The sequence below is a fragment of the Scyliorhinus canicula genome, chromosome 8, assembly GCF_902713615.1.
Source record: "Scyliorhinus canicula chromosome 8, sScyCan1.1, whole genome shotgun sequence".
Lineage (NCBI taxonomy): Eukaryota > Metazoa > Chordata > Chondrichthyes > Carcharhiniformes > Scyliorhinidae > Scyliorhinus > Scyliorhinus canicula.
In genome coordinates, this window is record NC_052153.1 from 72415458 (window position 1) to 72439049 (window position 23592).

The window sequence follows — 23592 nt, forward strand, 5'->3', positions numbered from 1 at the left end:
CCACAACAAATGCTTATGCATTTGTTTGATAGCTGTTCTGGTAGCTGCCGTGACACCTTCATCCTGTGACAGTCCAGGATGGTGCTGCTCTTCATGTCACCCCTGAATGGATGGCTTCTAGAGGACAAGGGATATCCTGTGAAATTACGGATACTGACCCTTTCATGTGACCCGTAATGAAACCGAGAGGTACTATGATCGAAGGTATCTGCTCAAAAGGGCCACGATGCAGCAGGCCATCAGGCTTCTGGTGCCTGCACCAGTACATTTCTGCAAAGTTCTCATCATAATTGGTCCTCCAGAGAGGATTGGACCTTGAAGAGGGTGAAGTGCTCAAGTGAAATAATTCATCATCGGAGGAGGAGGAAGATGCAGACCAAAACTGTGCCCATGCTGGGCAGAGAGGTGGCATGGACTGCCTCAGGAGTCAAAAGGTTACACCAATATGGAGTAAACACCAGGACATATCTGATCCAGGTGTTTCACCTGAGCACGACTCATCCAGCAAGGATGAGGACTCTTGACATTCACATTGCTCTGACAGAGAACACACCCATTAGTCACTCAATCTTGCATAGGTCCATTCTTAGTGACAGTGTATGGCACTCATCTCTCCAGTGGTGTCAGTGCCCCCATTCAAAGAGCTTTGCTTCCTCCCTCCTTTCCAATTTTGCCATTTTAAAAATGGAATCTCTCACACCTGGGATCCTGGCTCAACATCTCCAATATAGTTAAATAATTATTTAAAGAATCAACAAATGAAAATCACTTCAGTGAACCACTCAATACATGAACAATATGATGGCCTTTGCTCTGAACCACTTACGGAGTTGTTTTCTCGTTTTCCTAGGCAGTCCCTGGGAGTCTACGATGACTGGCTTCCGCGCTAAAAATGAGTTCTCAGGAGACTGAGGAGTCCAATGAATTACCGACAGTCACAGGTGGGGCAGATGGTGGTTGGAGGAGCAGGTGGGTGGGGTGCCCGGCATGCCACCTGCTGTGTTCACTGTTGACGCTTGACTTCAGCTTGTTCTCTTTGATGAAACTTGAGGTGTATAGCTCCTTCCTGAATTCTTTTCCTCCACTTAGGGTGGTCTTGGGTCAGGGATTCCCAATGGGCCAATGGATATGTTGTCCTTTTTCAAAGAGGCTTTGAAGGTATCGAGGCATTTCCTCTGCCCTCCTGAAGCTTTGCTTGTTGTGTTGAAGCTCCGGGTGCAGCGCTTTATTATTTGGGAGTCTTGTGTCAGGCGTGCAGATGATGTGATCTGCTCAGCAGAGCTGCTCGAGTGTGGTCAATGATTAAATGCTGGGAATGTTGACTTGAGTGAGAACACTGTATCCAGCTAATGAATTTGCAGGATATTGCAGAGGCTTGCTGATGGTGAGATGGAGAACTGCAGAATGGAGTATGGAAGAGCATTGGAACAATGACACCACCTAGTTTGAATTGAATCTATGGTGGATCTGTTGGTCAGGATCGCGGCTTGCATGTCATTCTGGAGTACGCACAGGATGGTGACAAACATCTTGGGACAGCCAAAATAGAGGATGACGCTGTATAATCCCTCAATGTTGGATGTATGAAAGGCTTTTGTGAAGTCAAAGAAGGCCATGTGCAAGGGTTGGTGCTGCTCCCTGCATTTTCTTGTAGTTGCCACCTGGTGAAGATTGTGTCCTTTGTACCCCTTAGTGAGCAGAATCCGCATTAGGATTTTGTGGGAAACTCTTCAGCAACAGGGAGAAGGCGATTTGGGGACTTTTCCGATGATTATCCCAATAACTGACTGCAGGGAAATTCCTCTGGAGTTACTGCAGTCGGACTTGTCACCTTTCTTGAAGTTGGCCACGACTATGCATCACGGAGATCTCCTGGCATTCTTCTTCTCCTTCCAGATAAGGGAAATTGAGGTCACGTATTTCCGCTAATAGTGGTTCTTTGGCATGTTTTAGTGCTTCGGCAGGTATTCCATTTGCTCCAGAAGCCTTATTATTCTTTAACTGTCGGATGGCTTTTTCTACCTCTTGCCCGGATGGGGTTGTGCTGAGATTGTGGCGGGTAGCATGCTGGGGACAGAATCGACGACACTCGTATTGAAGACCAAGTCTGTTAAGTGCTCCTTCCAGCAGACGCTGACTGTCTCTCTCTATTCTTAATGAGCATTTTTCCAGTCTTGGCCAGCAGCGAGGTGGGGTCTTGGATGCTTGGGTCGTGGTTGGTCTTGACTGCCCTAAAGAAACCTCGTGCGTCGTGGTTGTCGGCTAACTGCTGGATCTCTTGCGCTTTCTCCCCATCATCTGTACTTTAGGTCTTGGGTTTTTGTGTTGAACTGTCAGTCTTCAGAGCTGCTTTTTTGCTCTTGAAAAGGGTTGCTATCCTTGTAGCCTCAGATGAGATAGAGGCAGCGTGCTTGTGTGTATTTGCTCCTGGCTGACATGCCCCTGGTGGAGGTTTTTACATGGAAGTATCCATAGTAGCCCCTCCAGAGGCTGCTGCATTAGCATAACTAGAGGGGCAGCTATCTTAGAGCCTTGCTGCAGAGATGACCCCTCAGAAGTGCTAAGGCGACTGATGAAGATAATAAGGTGCCATGAGGACAGACACCTCCATCATCAGTAACTGCCTCAGCCTTTGAAATGCGCTCTGGATTGCTTTGAGCAGGTGATCAGCTTAGGAGCAACTGGCATCCACAGCATGCATCTTTGCACCATCAGTGCCACTGACCAGTCAATGCTATGCAATGTTGCATACGTTCTGTGTTTATTGGTACACTTTTCGTGCATTGATGTTGACTAATCTCTCGATGGAGGAGTTTGTGTATTCAAAGCTACAAGCCATGATGGTCTACAAGTTGAATGAACTTCTGTTTTCTCATCCCATGTCAGCACAGTTCTTCCCCCTATCATGTGGGGACATATTTCGCATTGCTGGTCAAAGCCGAGATGCCTTGCTTGTGACTCCCAAAGTTCTGAATCTGTGCACAGTTGAACGTGACTATGTTTGTCCTCCATCCTCCGAAGGGTCTGCACACAGTTGTCTCTGCATCTCTCGCCTTCTCCAGCTCAGTCATGACATGTTCTTCACCCAGTGCAAACCTTAATTATGCATGAGGAACACTGACGTGAATGCATCTCCGCTGGTTGAGGGTGGGCTTCAATGATGTAATAGTGCTGGGTCTGTGGCTTCCAATCTGTATGAGGACTCAGTGATGTTGCACTGGTATGCTCCCCCTTCACAAATGGTCCTGTAGGAGACGTGGGAAGGAAATCTTGAACTTATTTCTGACAGCGGAGCATACATTTTTTGCAGAGTTCTGGACACTCTTGTGGCATATCCAAAATGGTGCTGGGAACTTGAACCCGGAAATCCCACCCGTATTTCTGACAGATCCTATTTTCACTAGCAGGTGATCCGAGGCCGGATGTGACTCATAAATGGGACACACCCAAACTTATCAGTGCAAGTTTTGCTGGCTGTTTCTTGACTATTATGGACTATTATTTAAATGGTAATCAATTGCAGCATGCTGCTGTGCAGAGGGACCTGGGTGTCCTTGTGCATAATCGCAAAAAGTTAGTTTGCAGGTGCAGCAGGTAATTAAGAAGGCAAATGGAATTTTGACTTCATTGCTGGAGGGATGGAGTTTTAAAACTGGGAGGTTATATTGCAGCTGTATAGGGTGCTGGTGAGGCCACACCTCGAGCACTGTGCACAGTTTTGGTTTCCTTACTTGAGAAAGGATGTACTGGCACTGGAGAGTGTGCAGAGGAGATTCACTAGGTTGATTCTGGAATTGTGATGGTTAGCTTATGAGGAGAGACTAAGTAGACTGGGACTGTACCCATTGGAATTTAGAAGAATGAGGAGTGATCTGATAGAAACATATAAAATTATGAAGGGAACAGATAAGATAAAGGCAGGGAGGTTGTTTCCACAGGCAGTGAAATGAGAACTAGGGGGCATAGCCTCAATAAGGGGGAGCAGATTTAGGACTGAGTTGAGGAGGAACTTCTTCAAAGGGTTGCGAATATGTGGAATTCCCTGCCCAGTGAAGCAGTTGAGGCTACCTCGTTGGATGTTTTCAAGGCAAGAGAGATAGATTTTTGAACAGTTAAGGAATTAAATGCTATGGCGAGCAGGCGGGTAAGTGGAGCTGAGTCCACTAAAAGTGCAGCCTTGATCTTATTAAATTGCAGAGCAGGCTCGAGTACAAGATGCCTCCTTCTTCATTCTTATGAACCTTGCGTGAGTAACTCTCCTCCTGACTCCCAAAGCATGTCCACAATCTACAAGACACAAGTCAGGATGTGATGATATACCCTTCCCTTGCCGAGATGAGTGCGGCGCCAACAACATTCGAGGAGTTCGATACCAGACTTCCGGTGGCGGCGATGAGTGAGTGAGCTGCACGTTCGGTGGCTCTCACTCCAGCGGGATTTGAGGACCTGGGGCGGAATTCTCCGATCCCCTCGCCTGGGGCCGGCGTCAATCCCGCCCCCACCGTGTCTCGAATTCTCCGCCCCACGGGGATTCAGCGGGGGTGGGAATTGTGCCGCGCCGGTCGGCGGGCCCCCTGCGGCGATTCTCCGGCCCGCGATGGGCTGAAGTCCCGCCGCTGGCGCGCCTTTCCCGCCGGCGTGATTTAAACCACCTCTGGTACCGCCGGGGTTGGCGGCGCGGGCGGGCTCCGGGGTCCTTGGGTGGGGGGGGTGGTGCGATGTGACCCCAGAGGGGCTGCCCCCATGGTGGCCTGGCGCGCGATCGGGACCCACCGATCGGCCGGCGGGCCTGTGCTGTGGGGGCACTCTTTTTCTTCCGCCCCTTCACCATGGCAGGGGCGGAAGAGACCCCCTCCCCTACGCATGCGGTATGACGTCAGCAGCTGCTGACGCACCAGTGCATGCGCAGATTTCCACCAGCCGGCGAAGGCCTTTCAGCCACGGCTGACGGGCGCCAAAGGCCGTTTGTGCCGGCCGGCGGAGCAGGAACCACTCTGGCGCGGGCCTAGCCCCTAAAGGTGTGGAGAATTCCACACATTTGGGGAGGCCCGACGCCGGAGTGGTTCATGCCACTCCGTCCCGCCGTGACCCCCTGCCCCGCTGGGTAGGGGAGAATCCCGGCCCTGGTTCACGTTTGCGGGACTGTGGAGCACTGAAAGGATGGCCACGGAGGTGCTAAGGAGCGGGCAGAACTGTATGGAACCGCGGGAGAGCAGAAAGCAGTGAAAACGGGAGAGGAAGGAGAAGCTGACCCGGGAGCAAAGATGGCGGACCTATGGACCTCGGACCCGGCGATCCAGCAAGCGCTGAAAACATGCTGCAGGTGATTAAAAGTAGTTTTGAGTCATTGAAGCGGGATAACTTGGACCCACTTCAGTAGGCAGTGGATCAGTTGAGGCAGAGACTGGATGCCCAGGACGAAAAAGTTAAGGAGCTGGGAGAGGCGGTGGAGGAGCAGGCGGATGTGCAGACAATTGCTGCGCTAGAAGTCGATGGGTTGAAGCAGAGACAGAGAAGACTGCTGGACAGAGTAGAGGAGCTGGAAAATAGAGCCTGCAGACAAAATCTGAGGATCATCGGCCTCCCGGAGGGGGGTGAGGGAGCAGATGCCACAGCGTTTGTGGCTGGCCTGTTGATGCAGCTGATGGGGGCTGACGCCTTTCCGCGACCGCCTAAGCTGGAGGGGGGACACAGAGTACAGGTGAGATATATGCGTCCAGGCCCCCCCCCCTCCGATGGTGATCAGGTTCCACAGGTTTGTGGAGAAGGAGCGGGTGCTGCAGTGGGCAAAGAGCGCTAAGAGCAACACGTGGAATAACAGTGTTCTTCGCATCTACCAGGACCTAAGCCAGGAGGTGGCCAAGCGGCGAGCAGTCTTTAAACAAGTATTGAGGGTATAAGGGACCAAGAGGGGTGGGCAGAGTGCCACAGATTGCAATGATAGATTGAGGGGTTATGGGGGTGGATGAAGGAACATAGGTTGGGATGGAGGGTCTGAGGGACGATGGTGCATGAATTGGAATTTTGGATTTGACTGTTTTAGTTTAATTCACTGTAATATCATTTATGTTCCTGGAGAGATTTAGGTCGAGATTTTCCGATCTTTCCATTGGCGGGTTGGAAAATCTGACCAATCAACCAAATGTCTATTGACTTTGGGCAGGAGTTTCCCATGGGATCGCAAAATGCCAGCTTTGATCTGTAATTAAACGTTGAAGATATTTTGTGTCAAAAATACATAAAACAATGGACAGTATTTTGTGACTCCATTGTGCCCGGAAGATGCAACAAGCTGTTCAAAATTCCATTGATGTTGACGGGACGTAAAATCCCGCCGACGGGTGAAGCCATAACATTCTGCCCAGTGTTACTAGAGGAAGCTCTGTCTGCCACGTGGGTCACAGCGGGTTGCCAAGAAGCTTAATGTATCTTTTCCATTTTCATTACTTTTAACTTTTCCTCTTCCTCATATCATTCTTTTTTCCCTTTTGTCAGTCTAATTATGGAAAACCGCTGTCAAGGCAGGACTATTTGAGCATTTAGAAGGCAGTGAAAATCTTTTTGAGGAAAAGCAGGGATTATGACATTAAGGGGGATAACTTTGCCTCCATAATAATAATCTTTTGCTTTTTTCATTTCCCAGTGAGGGATAATTATGAATTGCTGGCTCAGATGTACATCTGGGAGCTCGCAATCTTGTGCACAAGATTCCAGCCACATATATCAAAGCCAGCATACTCTGTCATTTAAATAATGTGACATTTTAGAAAGTCATGTAAATTCCCAAAAGAGAACTCTTGCTTATGTGTTGCATTTTAACAACATTACAAGTTTTTAATACAATTGAGAAAGTATTGGTTCTTGTAAATGCTGATCTAGTGGTAGCTTTGGTTATATTACAGTTATTATTGATCAATTGATTTGGAGTCATTTTAATAACCCAATGTATGGTTGTGCAACTAATGGTGCAAATCTCTCATGGATGGTTTTGTATTAATCATTACCAATTATTAAACTTATCTAAAGAACCTTCTAATCAATGACCATATGTTGGCTTGTGTGTACAGCTAATATATATAGCACGTGGCAAGATCTCATGAGTAATATAACTTCAACCAAAAATGTGTTACTATCCAGTTGCAATGGATGCATAGCTTGTAATTAACTTTAACAAATGTTCCAGTTCTTATTGCCACCACACTAAAAAACTTTGGGAAAAATTGAATTATTTTCATTTTCAAAACTTTAAATGTTTTTTTTCTTTTGTTTAGTTTTTATAAACTTGAAGAATGTGCAAACTCAACACGGGCAGGGGGCCGGGATCAAATCTGGGTCCTCGGCGCCGTGAGGCAGCAATGCTAACCAGTGCTCTACCATGCCGCCCCTGACTTTAAAACATTAAACACCTCACTCATTTGACTTTTCAAAATGATTGATTTCATGATTGGGCTGTCGAAACGTGTATTAGTGAACAGTTATAAAATTAAGCACACTCTGGTGATAGCGTCATAATTATTACGGAGCAATCAATTTAACCTTGCTCTGAAGCATTCATATATCTCTGTCTGCCACGCCCCATGTTTATCTTGCTGGGATGCTGTGTCCATCCCCGAGATAACTCTTCCTTTCCTAAGTTGTTGCACCTTTTTAGGTGTTGTGTTCTCACAATTGAGTGTGAACAAGCTAGGAGTTCCAGTTGAAAAAAAACTGTTACATCATTTTTACCCTTTCAGAACTTGAAAAGATGTGGTAGAACTATATAAACTGAAAATCACAAGCAAACCGGTAATGCCAGAAAGCCTCTGAACACGAGAATATTTCTGGTAATCTTGCTGTTTGCTGCAATACCAACGAGTATCTTGGGCTTATGAATCTTTTATTATTTCGAACTGCAAGGTTATCCAAATTTCTAAAAGCTAAATATTGCATATTGTAGTAGAGTTGAAGTAGTTTGAAGACTCCATATTGGTAACAGTTATGATATTTTTGTGTCATATTATAATGTTCAAGCAGCAGATCACAAAGAACAGTTGAGAACTATATTATCCATTATTGTCCTTTCGGTAGAAGGAATGGCCCATTCCCTGTTCCTTCTCTTCACATATTTCTGTTTGGTATCCTTCCTGGCTCTTCTACACTGAGAATGACCCAAACGTTCCAGGTTATACCTCAAACTGGAACTGTGGAAAATTCCTCCAATCGTTGGCACAATAGTTCTGTGGTCAAGCACAGAATGGGATGCGGAATAGCTGTGCCAACAAAAAGCTTATGGTCATTTAATTTCTTGAAATGTCTAATCCCTCAAAATACCCTTATACATCTGTGTTTAAGTAGGTTAATGAAGACTTGGCAGGTACATCATTTTGCAAAACTCTTTGGGAGCTGGAATTATGCAAAAGGTCTGGAGTGGTAAATATTTAGCGAAGGAGGCAGGAATTTAGCTGTTAATTAGTGTTGCCTTAATTGTGGATATATTTCTATCGTCCATGATTTAAAATTAAATTAGCATACTCTTCTAAATGCATAAGCTAATCAGGAGTAGTTGATGAGGATTTCTGAAGGACACCTCATGCTTGACTAATTATTTGAATTATTTAAGAAATAGCAGAATATCACTGAAGAAAATATAAGGAATGCTGTTGAAGTTGCAGCTTTTCACCTGACGTCCAACATTAAATGGCTCTTAAATGTGATAATGATGCCAGCGGAGGGGCGTGAGGTTGAGGCGGTGGTAGCCATGGATGCAGAAAAGGCCTTTGATCAGGTAGAGTGGAAGTACCTGTGGGATATACTGGGAAGGTTTGGGTTCGGGCAGGGATTCGTTGATTGGGTCCGGCTGTTATAACAGGCACGGGTGGCGAATGTAAGGACCAACCAGGTCTGGTTAGAATATTTTAGTTGTGTCGGGGGACAAGACAGGGGTATTCACTCCCCCCACTACTGTTTGCTCTGGCCATAGAGCCCTTGGCAATGGCACTTAGGTCATCGAACATCTGGCGGTGGTTAGTGAGAGGCGGGGCTGGAGCACAGGGGGCGCGATTCTCCGCACCCGCGAAAAATCACAAAACTGTCGTAAAAAACGGGCGCGTTTTACGACGGTCGTGAAGGGTCCATTTCCCGACGTATTCACTTCCGAGAAATGGGCTAGTAACGCGGCCGCGTCAATCACGTGCGCGATGACGATGGAACGCGGCGACGACACGAACACGCCCACGTGACGCTGCCCGACGCTGTAAAAAGGCGCGGGCGAGCACAGAATCTGTCGGCCATGATGTCGGAGTCCAGGAGAGCTGCACGTCGATTTGTGGAGGCCGATGTCGAAACTCTGCTCGATGCTGTCGAGCAGAGGAGGGGCATCATCTGCCCGCGGAGAGGGCATCGCCAACCTGCCAGCGCGGTACGCCAGGCCTGGCGTGACGTGGCTGCTGCCGTCAGTGCTGTGGGGCAGACCCCTCGCTCAGCTGAGCAATGCCGGAAAAAGCTACACGACCTCACCAGGGCTGCCAGGGTAAGTGCCAAGAAGGTGCCCCCTGGTCACAATCATCCCCCCCCCCCCCCCCCCCACTTTACTTAATCATCCACCTCCCCCCCCCCCCCCCCCCCCCACTTTACTTAATCATCCACCTCCCCCCCCCCCCCCCCCCCCCCCCCCCCCCCGGCACAGGGGGGTGGAGGGGGGATTGGGGCAGAGTTATTTGAGGATGGTTCACAAAGTTGTCACAGACCCAGCGCTCTGGCCACATGGAGAGATGTAATCGTCTTATGACAACTTGACCCCCCAAACTGTGCCAGTATCTGAACGGACTGCTGATACCTGCCGTTTTGTAATGATCTACCTATGTACCCTCCCCCAACAGGCCAAGTCCGCTCACAACAACCGTGAGCAGCACAAGACTGGAGGGGGTTCGCCCAACCTGCACCCCCTCACCACCTTTGAGCAGAGGGCCCTGGACCTTGTTGGGGGGTCTGCCACCCGAGAGCATCAACCGCCTGACACATGTGCTGGATGGCGTCGTGCACTCACAGGTTGAGGTCGCACAGTCCCTGGCGGGAATGTCTAACTCCCTGGACTCCGTCTCTGCAAACCTTCAGATCCTGGTGGATACCGTTGCAGGCCTCCAGGACTGGCAGCGCCAGGTGTCGGTGGTGCGACGGGGCACCTCCCCGCTCGCACCTCTGTCCCAAAGTGAGGCCCGGGGGCCACCGGGCTCCCCGAGGGAGGAGTTGGTTTCGGGGCCCGTCCCATTAAGTCCATCACGGGACGTCCCGGAATTCTCGGCCTCCCCCCGTCCCATCCCTGGTGCATCGGGTGGGCAGCAGGCAGAGCAGGGTGGCACAATGTCACCCGAGTCTCAGCAGGTCATTGCAGGTCACGGGTGAAGGACCCATCAAGACCGGGTCGCCCCAGGAAACGCTTGGCCAAGGAGAAACGAGTCGAGGGGGGCGATTCGCTGCAATCCTCCTCCACTCCTGCTGTATCATAGAACATAGAACATAGAACAGTACAGCACAGAACAGGCCCTTCGGCCCTCAATGTTGTGCCGAGCCATGATCACCCTACTCAAACCCACGTACCCACCCTATACCCGTAACCCAACAACCCCTCCCCTTAACCTTACTTTTAATAGGACACTACGGGCAATTTAGCATGGCCAATCCACCTAACCCGCACATCTTTGGACTGTGGGAGGAAACCGGAGCACCCGGAGGAAACCCACGCACACAGGGGGAGGACGTGCAGACTCCACACAGACAGTGACCCAGCCGGGAATCGAACCTGAGACCCTGGAGCTGTGAAGCATTTATGCTAACCACCATGCTACCCTGCTGCCCCAGCAGGTGATCACACCTGCTGACACAGCCATCATCTGGGGAATCACTTAGACATAGTGGTAGGGCCCGTAAGGCAACTAAGATAGACACTGAGTAAGTTGCCACGGGTGAAGGGCACAGTTTAGTTGTAGGGGCTAGGGCACCTGTAAATTATTGTTCACATTAAACGCACTGTTCGACCTTACTTGTAATACCATGTGATTGTTCCACAGCCACAGGAATCGTGATGGTGACCGAGTGTCGCTGGGGTTGACGAGCGGTGAAACTTCGGTGCCGGGTGTGCAGTCCCTGCCCCTCCCCCCTCCCACAGCTAGCCCACGCGGGCACGTGATGGAGTGTCAGTGACGATCTCAGCGGCCACCAAGGTGGATGGTTCAGCTATTGCCATGGGTCAGACTCTAATGATTCTGAGCTCACAGCTCATCGCAGAGCGGGCTGTCATCATTCCACATGGCACTGATCACACCTGCTGACACAGCCATCAATGTTGTACCATATTGTCTGGACCCAGTGATAAGGGTGATGTCGAGGTGGAGCAGTGTACACTGAGAGGGGGTGGGGGGGGGTGTGGCTGTGGGGGTGGAAGTTGTGTGTTGACCCTCTGCACGACTAGCGATGCAGGTGTTGGTTTGGTGTTCAGCGGGGACGTCACATGCGATGCGTGAACCGTGCTGCCACCAAGGCGTCGCGTGCCCGCCATCCTCGCCGGGTCTGTCGTGCCGCCTCCTGGACATCACCAGCACCTGGGTCGTGTCTGCGTTCTGCGCCCGCCACTCTGCCAGCCTCCTCCTCCTCCTCCCTCTCCTCCTCCTCCTCCTCTGTGCTGGCACCACTGCCACTGGTTTCTCCCTCCGCCTCCTGCAGCAGGTCATCTCCCCTCTGCATCGCGATGTTGTGCAGCGCACAGCAGACCACTACAATGCGAGCGACCCTTTCGGCCTGGTACTGCAGGGCCCCTCCGGAGCGGTCCAGGCACCTGAATCTCATCTTCAGGAGGCCAAGGCAGCGCTCCACCACACCCCTGGTTGCTGCATGGGCCTCGTTGTATCGTGTTTCTGCATTGGTCTGAGGCCTCCGTATCGGCGTCATCAGCCAAGACCTCAGCGGATAACCCCTGTCACCTAGCAACCAGCCCCTCAGCCGGGGGGGGACGTCCCTCAAACATCGCAGGGATGAACGACTGCGCCAGTATGTAGGAGTCATGCACACTCCCTGGGAACCTTGCAGAGACGTTCATGATCCTCATGTGGGGGTCGCATACCACCTGGATATTCATGGAGTATGTCCCCCTTCTGTTTGTGAACACGTCCCTGTCCCCTGCAGGCGGGCGCATGGGGACGTGAACACAATCGATTGCCCCCTGCACCCTCGGTGTCCCGGCCACGCTGGCAAATCCACAAGCTCGTGAATCTTGACTTGCTTGGTCCTCGGGAAAGGTGATGTAGCGGTCTGCGATGGCATAGAGGGCGTTGGTCACATCCCGGATGCACCTGTGCACCGATGACTCGGAGATCCCGGAGACGTCCCCGCTCGGAGACTGAAAGGAGCCGGTAGCATAGAAGTTAAGAGCGACCGTCACCTTGATGGCAACCAGGATCGCGTGTCCTCCCCCTGTTCCACGTGGGGCGAGGTGCGACAGGAGTTGGCAGATATGTGTCACCGTCCCCCTACTCAGCCGGAGTCTCCTCCTGCAGGTGATGTCCGTCATTGTTAGGAAAGAGACCCGGACACGGTACACCCTCGGCCTTGGTCGTCGCCTCTGGCGCCGTGGCTGCACCCTCACTCTCTCCTCTTCCTCTTCCTCCTCCTCCTCCCCCCCCCCATGCTGATCGACGACTGGCAACTCCTCGGCGCTTCCCTCTGCTGCTGCAGCTGGCCCTGCATCCACTGCGGGTTGTGGGTGTGGATGCTGCTTTAGCTCACTGGGCTAAATCGCTGGCTTTTAAAGCAGACCAAGCAGGCCAGCAGCACGGTTCGATTCCCGTATCAGCCTCCCCGGACAGGCGCCGGAATGTGGCGACTAGGGGCTTTTCACAGTAACTTCATTGAAGCCTACTCGTGACAATAAGCGATTTTCATTTTCATTTCAAATGCAGTGCAGCGGCCCCAACCACTGCGCAGAACATCGCCGTTCTGTTCCCATACATCGTGCTAACCTACAGAAGGGTGGTGGGGGCAGAAAAACGGGACATGTTAGTTAGACGGAGGTTAGTCGACACCTCGGCAGCCGCCTGCCACGGGATACCTGTGTGTCCCGGTGGCCTGGTCGCGCTGCTGACACGCGGGCAGCCTAACCCCTGGCCACTTTCTGCATCCAACGGCCAGTAAACTATGTCCTCCTCACGGGTGCGTCAGTGGCCTGTGGCCATAAGCCACAGGGCAAACAGCGGCCTTGTCCTCGTGACCGGCACGCCATGGCATGGTGGCAGACATTTTGTTACGGGGTTGGACGGCTCACTCGCTCACTCTCTACCTAACCCCACTCCCCCCCGTCACTCCCCCCCGTCACTCCCCCCCTCACTCCCCCCCTCACTCCCCCCCTCCGTCCCCCCCACTCCCCCCTCCGTCTCCCCCACTCCCCCCCTCACTACCCCCCCCTCCGTCTCTCTCTCCCCCCCCCCCCCCCGTCTCCCCCACTGCCCCCCCCCCGTCTCCACCACTGCCCCCCCGTCTCCACCACTGCCCCCCCGTCTCCACCACTGCCCCCGCTCTGGACCCCCACTCCCGTTCTCAGGGATGCCTTCTCCGTTGTGGCCAGTCTCGAGCGGTGCACTGAGCGGTGCGCTGAGCGGTGTGCTAACCTTCTCCAAGCTGTCGTCAGCCAGGCCGACTGGTTGACGAACTTAAAAAGCAGGTGTGTTTCACGCCGTGCAAACAGGGCGCGATGACGTCGGGACTTCGGCCCATCCGGGCCGGTGAATAGCGGGGGAGGCTATTAGTGGCGATTCTGGTCGTGTCGGGGGCGGGAAGGAGGCGTTTGTCGGGAATGGCGACTCTGAGATTTTGCGGGGTTCGGAGAATAGCGGGAGGGTGTCGGAACAGCGTCGCCGTAAAGATTTGCGACGCCCGCTATTCTCCGAACCGTCGTGAGTCCGGAGAATCGCGCCCAGGGTTTCACGTTACGCGGACAACTTGCTCCTTTACACAACAGACCCGTTGGGGGGATGGCTGGGATCATGGAGATATTGGAGGAATTTGGTCAGTTCTTGGGCTACAAATTAAACATTGTGTAAGAGTGAGGTGTTCGCGATTCAGGCACGGGGCAGGACAGGAGGCTGAGGGTGTCACCGTTTAAAGTGGTGGGAAGGAGTTTCAGGTACCTGGGGATTCAGGTGCCAAGGGACTGGGGTCAGTTCCATGGTTAAATTTGGGCAGGGCGGTTGAGCAAATGAAAGGTGACTTCCACAGGTGGGACATGCTCCCGCTGTCATTGGTGGGGAGGGTACAGACTATGAAGGTGACAGTCCTTCCGAGATTGCTATTTGTGTTTCAATGTCTTCCAATTTTTATCCCTAAGTCATTTTTTAGGAAGGTGAACGCGGCTCTCTCGGGTTTTGTATGGGCTGGTAAGGCCCCGAGGATGAGGAAGGTCCTTTTGGAACGAGGGCGCGGGATGGGGACTTTGGCCCTTCCACATTTTATTAATTATTACTGGGTGGCAAATATATCGATGTTTAGGAACTGGGTAGTGGGGAAAGGGTCGGTGTGGAAGCAACTGGAAGCGGCATCCTGTAAGGGTATGAGCTTGGAAGCTTTGTTAACAGCACCTCTGCCATTCGTGCCGGCTCGGTACTCCACAAGCCCAATAGTAGTGGCAACCCTGAGAATGTGGGGGCAATGGAGGCAGCACATGAGACTGGTGTGGTCACCGATCTGTGACAACCACCGTTTTGTTCCGGGAGGACTGGATGGGGACTTTAGGAGATGGCAGCTGGCAGGGATTGAGAAATTTGGTGATCTCTTCATTGAAGAGGGTTTTCCGAGCCTGGAGAGATTAGAGGAGGAGTTTGAGTTACCGGGTGGGAACAGATTTCAGTACCTGCAGGTGCGGGACTTAGCCAGGAGGCAGGTTCCAAGTTTCCGTCGCCTCCCTCTAAGGGGACTGCTGGATAAGGTGATGTAAAAAACAGAGGTTGGGGAGGGGAGGGACTCAGAAATATATAAGGAATTGATGGAATGGGAAGGAGTGGTGAAGAGGAAGTGGGGGGAAGAGTTGGGAGGGGAGTTGGAAGTCAGACTATGAGAAAAGGCCTTGAGGAGAGTTAATTCATCCTCGCCGTGTGCCAGGCTTAGCCTGATCCAGTTCAAGGTGGTCCATAGGGTTCATATGACTATGGCCCGGAGGAGTAGGTTTTTTGAGGAGGTGGAGGACAGGTGTGGGGGAAACCCGGTGAATCACGTACACGTGTTTTGGGTGTGTCCGAAGCTGAGGTGATTCTGCCAGGGATATGCGGACGTCATGTCAGAGGTTCGGGAAGGGGGAGTTACTCCAAGTCCCGAGATGGCAATATTTGGGGTGTCGGAGGTTCCGGGGAGAGAGGCTGACGTTTTGGCCTTTGCCGCCCTGGTGGCCAGAGATGGATTTTCCTGGGATGGAGCGACTCAGAGCCTCCAAAGCCAGGGGTGTGGGTCAGTGACATGGCAGGGTTTCTCAGGCTGGAGAAGATTAAGTTCGCCTTCAGCGGTTCACTCGGAGGTGGCAGCTGTTCATCGACTTCTTTAAGGAAACTGACCGTCAGCAGAAGGGGGAGGGGGGGGGAAAAAAAGGGAGGCATGGCATTGTAGAATAAGGATCGGGAATCTAATATATGGGCAGTCAGGCGGTAGGGTGGTGGGGGAGTTGGGTATGTTATTGTGATGTTGAGCGGTCCGCTGTGCTGTTTAGAATGTTTAAATGATAAAATTATAAATGCTTCAATAAAATGGTTTCTTTTTTTTAAAAAAGTTGTAGATTTTCAGAAAGCATATGATAAGGTGCTTGTACCGTTTTGTCTCTCTCTCGTCAATATGTATGTTCAGCCAGTTAATTGGGTGATGCATATAGCTCATTAAGTTCATCGGGGGAAGTGAAAAAAGTAATGAGAGGACGGGAGTGAAAAAGTAACGAGAGGAGCAAAGAGAAAATATGAAAAGAGACCGGCAGCTAACATTAAAAATCGTTTTCTATATGCATAAAATTGAAAAAGGGCAGTGAAAGAAGAGGTAAGGCCTAGTCAGAACCAAAATGTAATTTATACATGGGGGCAGAGGGCATAGCTGAGGTATGAAATGCATAATTTGCATCTGTCTTGACAAAAAAAGAAAATGCTGCTCAAGTCATAGTGAAAGAAGAGGCAGTTGAGACACTGAATGGGCTAAAACAAATGGTAAAGAGGAGATATCAGAATGCCTGCTGTGCTTAAATTTGATCAGTCAACATGACTGGATGAGTTGCATCTGAGGTAAGTAAGGATGACAACTATAAAGGCACTAGCTATAGACCAATCCTCCTTCGATGCGGGGATGGTGCCGGAGGACTGAAGAATTGCACCCTTGTTCAAAAAAGGAAACAAGAATAAGCCCAGCAAATGCAGGCCAGTCAGTTTAACTTTGGTGGTGCGCACTCTTTTAGAAACAACAATCTGGGACAAAATTAACAATTTTCCTATTTTACATCTGTCCTCAGTGTAGTGGATACAAATAGCATCCCAGAAATAATTGTGAATCAGGAGGTAAAATGGAGGGAGGAGCTTAGAACAATTGCATTCACCAGGAAAAGAAAAATATTAGAACTAAGAGCTGGCAAGTCCCCAAGTCCTGATGGACTTTATCCTAGAATCTCAAAAGAAGTGGCTGCTGAGATAATAGATGTATTGGTGATAATTTTCCAAAATTGCCTCGATTCTGGAAAAGGTCCCAGATTGGAAAATAGTGAATGAGACTCTTCTATTCAAGAAAAGAGAGACAGAAAACAGGAAGTTACAGGCCAATTTGTTTAACCTCCCTTTCATGGGGAAATTGTCGGAATATATTATTACGGAGGTTATGATGGGGCACTTGAAAAATATCAGTGCAATGAGGCAGAGTCAACATGGTTTTGTGAAAGAGAAATCTTGTTTGACTAATATATTGTAATTCTTTGCCAAAGTGACAAGCAACATGGGTAAAGGGGAACCTGTGAATGTGTTGTACTTAGATTTCCAAAAGGCATTTGACAGGGTTCCGCATCAAAGGTTACTATGCAAAATAAGAGCTCATGGTTTAGTGGGTAACACATTAGTATGGGTACACAATTGGTTAGCTAGAGTAGGCATTAATGGGTCACTTTCAGGTTTGTAAGATGTGATGAGCAAAGTGCCACAGGGTTCAATACTGGGGCCTCAAATATTTGCAATTTATATCAGTGACTTAGACAAAGGGACTTAATGTCTAGTTGCTAGATTTTCTGTTGACAATACAGTAGGTAGGAAAGTAAGTTGTGAAGAGGATATAGGAAGTCTGCAATGAGAGAGGTGTTATGACTGGGCAAAACTTGGGAGATGGATTATATTGTGGAAAAATGTTAATTTGTCAACTGTGGGGCAGTGCAGTGGTTAGCACTGCTCCTTCACGGTGCCAAAGATCTGGATTTGATCTCGGCCCCAGGTCAATGTCCGTGTGTAGTTTCCGCATTCTCCCAGTGTCTGCATGGGCCTCATCCCCACAACCCCAAAGATATGTACGGTAGGTGGATTGGCAACACTAAATTGCCCCTTAATTGGAAAGAAAATCTTGTCCACTATTGCAGGAAGAATAGAAGATCACTTTTAGGGGCTGGTTTAGCACAGTGGGCAAAACAGCTGGCTTGTAATGCAGAACAATGCCAGCAGCGCTGGTTCAATTCCCGTACCAGCCTCCCCTGAAGTCTTGAGAGATCTGGTTGTCCTGGTACGTGAATCACAAAGCACTAATATGCCGGTACAGTAAGGGATTAGGAAGGCAATGTAATGATGTAATTTATTGCAAGGGAATGGAATATACAAGTAGGAAAGTTTTGCTACAGTTGTACGGAGTGTTGGTGAGACCACATCTGGAGTACTGAGTACAGTCTTGGTCTCTGTATTTAAGAAAGGATGTAAGTGTGTTAGGACCTTAAGAGAAGGTTTGCTTGACTGATGGGAGGGTGTTATCGTACGAGAAATGGTTAGGCCTGCATTCATTGGCATTTGGAAGAATGAGAGGTGATCTTATTGAAACATACAAGATCCTGAGATGACCGGGTGGACGCTGAAAGGATTTTTCCGGTTGTGTGAGCGACTAGAACCAGAAGACACAGTTTAAAATAAGGGGTCTCCCATTTAAGATGAAGATGATAAAAAATGTTTTCTATCAGAGCGTTGAATCTTTGGAAGTCTCTTCCCGGAGAGCAGTAGATACAGGATCATTGAATATTTCTAAGGCACAAGTCGATAGATTCTTGACTGATAAGGGAATCAAAGATTATTAGGGGTAGACATAATGTGGAGATGAGGCCAGTATCGTGATCTTATGGAATGGTGGAGGAGTGTTGAAGGACTGAATGGCTTACTCTTGCTCCTGTTGCACGTTTTACTTGAGTGTATTACGCGTTTATTGGAGTGTATTAACACGCCTCCGTTTAAAGGCCGTGTGCTTAACACTACTACAGCTCTGTGTATGTATTTTCAGCTCGGAGTCGCCAGGTGCCGTATTTAGACACCTCACAAGTATTTCAAGGTCAGGTTCAACGTAATAAAACTATACACCGATTAGTAAGTTCAAACGATTGATATTTATTATACAAATATAATAAATACGCATGCATACGCTAAAGACTAATACTTATTTCTACTATTAAACGACTAAATACTTATCTAAGTAGGAACCAGCAAGGTCAGGGGACAAGGCCTTTGTTCCTTTCCGACTGCACCTTCTGTTCTCTAATAGTCGGCTAGAGTATAGGTAATGCCGGGGTCACGTAGCGAGCGTCGTTTGGCACTTACTGAACGATGGCTGGTGCTCAACGGCCGGTGATGAAAGACAGGATCTGGAGGCTGGAGTCGGAGTCAGAACAGCAGTCCAAGCCGGAGCACAAAAACAGCAGTCCAAGCCGGAGCACAAAAACAGCAGTCCAAGCCGGAGCACAAAAACAGCAGTCCAAGCCGGAGCACAAAAACAGACAGAACCATGTGCGGGGTCTACCTTTATAGGTCCCCCAATGTCCGTGCCTCTTCGGGGCGGGCCTTTACCTGCCATGTATCGATTGGGCCATTTCCCAATCGATATTTTACAAATCCCCCAATCTGAGGGTCTCTTCTCGATGGGTGGGGCGGTCTCAAGGGTCTTTTGTGATGGATACTTCTGGTGCCGTTTCGTCTGGGCGTCCACTCAAAGTATCCATTCAAACCCAAATGGTTCTATTGTGTGGGCCCAGATCTGGATCGCCTCATTACTATGCAAAGCGTTTTGCTATTTACACCTTTGGTTGAGATCTTGCACCTGGCCATAAACTGGTTTCGATACGTGCAGAATGCTAATTAGCCTTTTGCAAACTGCTTGTCCTGGCTAAACTGTTTTCTCCCTACAGCCTTAGCAGTTCTCCATTTTGTTAGCCCAGTGTCCATCTTAGGTGGCTACATTCCTAACTCCTACGTTCACCCACCGTTGAGCTGGGAGTTCCAGGATTTTGGCCCAGCAACAGTAAGGAACAATTGTATATATTCCAACTCAGAATGGAGTGAGACTTTGAGGGGAACTTACAGATGGTAGTATCCCCAGGTGCTTGCTGCGGTTGCACTTCCGATTGGCGGAGGTCATGTGTTTATAAGGTGATGTCAAAGAAGCCTTGGTGAATTGCTGCCATACATTCCCTAGCTGTTGGGCTGGGATTTGCATTCTTTTCTCTAGAGCAGGGGTGGGCAAACTACGGCCCGCGGGTCGCATGCGGCCCAACAAAGGTTTTTATGCGGCCCGCCAATGAGGTGCCCGGAATCATAACCGGCATTTTTGAAAAGCCGCCGGGGAAAAGTCGCTGAAGTAAATGCGCTTATTCAATAAGCGCATTTACTTCAGCGGCTTTTCCCTGGCGGCTTTTCAAAAATGCCGGGTATGATTCTGGGCACCTCATTGGCGGGCCGCATAAAAACGCGCGTAGTGGGGTGGATGAGTGGGGCTGTCTCATTGGTCGGTTTAGTTGGGTGTGCGACCAATAGGAGTCCAGGTTACAAACAATAAGCCTTATTATTTTTGTAACCTGGACTCCTATTGGTCGCACACCCAACTAAACCGACCAATAAGGCAGCCCCACTCATCCACCCCACTACGCGCGTTTTTATCGTTGACTCGGCTAGGCTGTGCTTCTGTCAGTGTTAAGGATCAGCACAAGCAACTTGACACCTGATTTCAACAAACTGGTAAATGACTGCAGTCAGACGCATCATTCTCATTGACATTGTTCTGTTACTTACTGAGTTACTTTGTTTTTCAAATAAATGTGCTTTTTTTTCTTTAAAGACCTTTTATTTTGGCGATTTAAAATATTAATTATTTTACTTAATATACTATGCGGCCCTTTAAAGTTGTGAATTTCTGAATGTGGCCCTTGCACGGAAAAGTTTGCCCACCCCCTGCTCTAGAGCATTAGCCCAGACTTCTGGATTACTAGTTCAGTAATATTATCACCAGGCTACCATTCCTGTATTTTCCTGAGGGCTATGTAATCTGTGTGAACAAATAATTCCCAACAATCCTTTTTTGAAACTGCGAGTGCCCAGTACCATCACCTTGGAGGAAACTACAAATTAAATAATTAATGTAGTCAGAACAATACTTTTTCTGTTATCAACTTGCTGTAATTCAAGTGGAAAGTCCCTTGCAACCGTAAAAGCTCAGGCTATGCAACACACAACAGAACTAAAAGGATTAGCAAAAGAAAGAAAACACTTTTATCATCTTATTCCTAGAAAGGCAGATATGAACTGTAACAAAATATATTTATGCTTCTGCAGTGATGAAGACAATGAAGATGGATTTTGCCAGCCATACAGGGGGATTGCATGCGCTCGATTTATTGGAAACCAGAGCATTTATGTGGATTCCCTGCAGATGCAGGGAGAAATTGAAAATCGAATTACTGGTAGGCAGCAGAGCAATTGTTATTTGTACTTCTGCCCACTGAAGAGGATCTTTTGTTTTATGAGGTTACCTCAACCTCTTCATTAAGTCACATTTAAATATGTCTAGACACGTTTTTAAATTTCAGAAGTATATTTATGCCATTATGTGTGCGATACAAACTGATTTTCTACATGTTCCAACAAAGGGTCAACATTTTTCAGTGGACTTCTGTGATCCAAGTACTAAGCAGTTGATACTTTGGGTAAATGCTGTATTTTTTAAAGTTCTGCTTAATGGGGTTGTCTTGAATTATCTCGTTTAAACAAAGTTTAACTTCATTAGTGCCAATTTGCAAATTAAAATTTCCTTTAAATTTTGATCCTTTGTCTGCACATTTTAAAAACTCATACCAAACCGCAGGCAGAATTGTCCAAGTTTTGTCCTTACCTGTTTGTATGTCTCTTGTCATACATGTTATCTCCTTGTGATATTATCTCTGTCTGGATTTGACTTTCTGTCTGCCAGGGTTTTGATCAAGAGCTCTATCTTTTTATTCCTCAGCAATGACTGTGCATAGCCTCCGTTTTCAGTGACCGAAATATCAATGCCTTTTAGGTTAATAGATTGGTTTATTGTAGGCTGCATGCGGAAATTATGAGGAAGGCGTAAATTGGAAGTAAACAAATTGGCAGCTTGTTTTTCTTTTCCATTGAAGTCGGTGGTAAACGGGCTCCAATCTGTGTTTTGCCCTGACGCCAAAGTCAAATTCCACCTTGTTTTTTATTGCAAATGAAATGATTGTTGCAGCAGAATGACAAAGAAATGCCATTATGTGTATGGCTGTTGCTTCGCTTTTAAGTATTAAAATTCAGCAACCTGTGATGGGTATTTGTGGACAATAAATAGCTGGAAATGGAGTTGTCCTAAAAGTTCCAATTTTAGCTTTAAAGTAAATAACATTAGAGGGTCCCTATCCGAGCCAGATATTGTGACCTCTGCAGAGCTGCACAGTGTTTGCAGAAGTACAGCTTTTCATTTGTCTCTGATATTCAACTTATTTTGTGAAATTAATAAATAATATGTGATTGTTTGCTTTAGTTTCCTTCTTTGTTTCATTCTATCATTCTCTATTTCTACGGTGCCCTTCCCTGTCAGCACCTGTTCCCTTCTCAACAGTCTATAGATTTTGCTTGAGCATGTTATTAATATGATACATAGAATTTACAGTGCAGAAGGAGGCCATTCGGCCCATCGAGTCTGCACCGGCTCTCGGAAAGACCTACCCAAGGTTAACACCTCCACCCTATCCCCATAACCCAGCAACCCCACCCAACACTAAGAGCAATTTTGGACACTAAGGGGAATTTATCATGGCCAATCCACCTAACCCGCACATCTTTGGACTGTGGGAGGAAACCGGAGCACCCGGAGGAAACCCACGCACACACGGGGAGGATGTGCAGACTCCACACAGACAGTGACCCAAGCCGGGAATTGAACCTGGGACCCTGGAGCTGTGAAGCAATTGTGCTATCCACAATGCTACCATGCTGCCCTAATAAAACTCTGTTTCCATCGGGTCCTCCGGTTTCCTCCCAAAATCCAAAGATGTGCAGGTTAGGCGGATTGGCCACGCTAAATTGCCTCTTAATTGGAAAAAAAATAATTGCGTACTCTAAATTTAAAAAAAAGAAACACTGAAACATGGTTGAAAACTGTTGGGCTTACTGGCGGTTGGCTGCTGAGGCCAGGGTTGATACCGGGTAGTGACCTGCTGCCACATCTGTGGACTTGGTGTGTCCCCCTCAGGATCAGGGTGGACTGGCTCAGACCGCCATTGCTGCAGTCTGTTTTTTAAATGCATCCCTTTGATGCTACTTACAGGCACCTGGCTGCTCACACTGCTGAGTGCTGCCTGTGTCCGATGCTCAGAAGGCCTCTGGTCATCTGGGAGCCCATCCAGGCCACCCCTCTAGACAACTTCATACCCTAGCTGTATCATAATGGGGCAAGCTCAATCAGGAGCCCACCAGGTGTTGGCGTCCTCGGAGGCGCTGCCCCATTGCAGAGGACGCGGGGGATCAGCAGAGTTCACCCCACCCAAACCCGCAGCCTTTGGAACCCTCCTGGGTTCTCAGGGCAGAGGACTCACTAGTGACAGCCACACCTCCAGATCTCCAATCTTCTCTGAGCCATCGTGGTGCCTGCAGTGAGTGTGGTGTAAGTCGAGTAAAAACAACTCCAACTGCCAGGCGTTTTGGCGCTAACTCCGGCCCCATCGATTAGAACACCTGATAGGCCAGGATTGCTTGGAATTCACACCAGCAGAGTACTGGCTTATTAGCATGTCCTGAATTGCTCCACAAATAGCACTCACAATGGGAATGCAAAATTCACCTGGTTTCCTAAACGGCGAGTTTTGCCTGTTAACTCTTGTTTGTCTCTCCATAGATGCTTCCTGACCGGCTGAGTATTTTCAGACCCAGAATTTTCAGATTAATTTTGCTTAAGTAGATTTGCAATGGTGTTGTTTACTTGAACCATGCAATTTCCTGTATTTGAAACATACAAAAATGTAGGATTTTCAAGCTTGCAACCAAGCACAAATGGTCACTGTGCCAAATCTGACCACATAATTGTGCTTTTACTTCCTGTATTATAGAGACA

The 23592-nt window shown here is 48.8% G+C and overlaps 1 protein-coding gene across 3 annotated transcripts in view; it reads left to right on the forward strand.

Moving 5' to 3' along the window:
• Window positions 1–23592, forward strand: part of ror2 (receptor tyrosine kinase-like orphan receptor 2) — a 323434-nt gene that overhangs the window by 273794 nt on the left and 26048 nt on the right. For all 3 annotated transcript variants that reach the window (XM_038804721.1, XM_038804722.1, XM_038804723.1), the window contains one exon: window positions 20817–20944. In XM_038804721.1, coding sequence (XP_038660649.1) covers window positions 20817–20944 — 128 coding nt within the window. The remainder of the gene's footprint in view (window positions 1–20816; window positions 20945–23592) is intronic.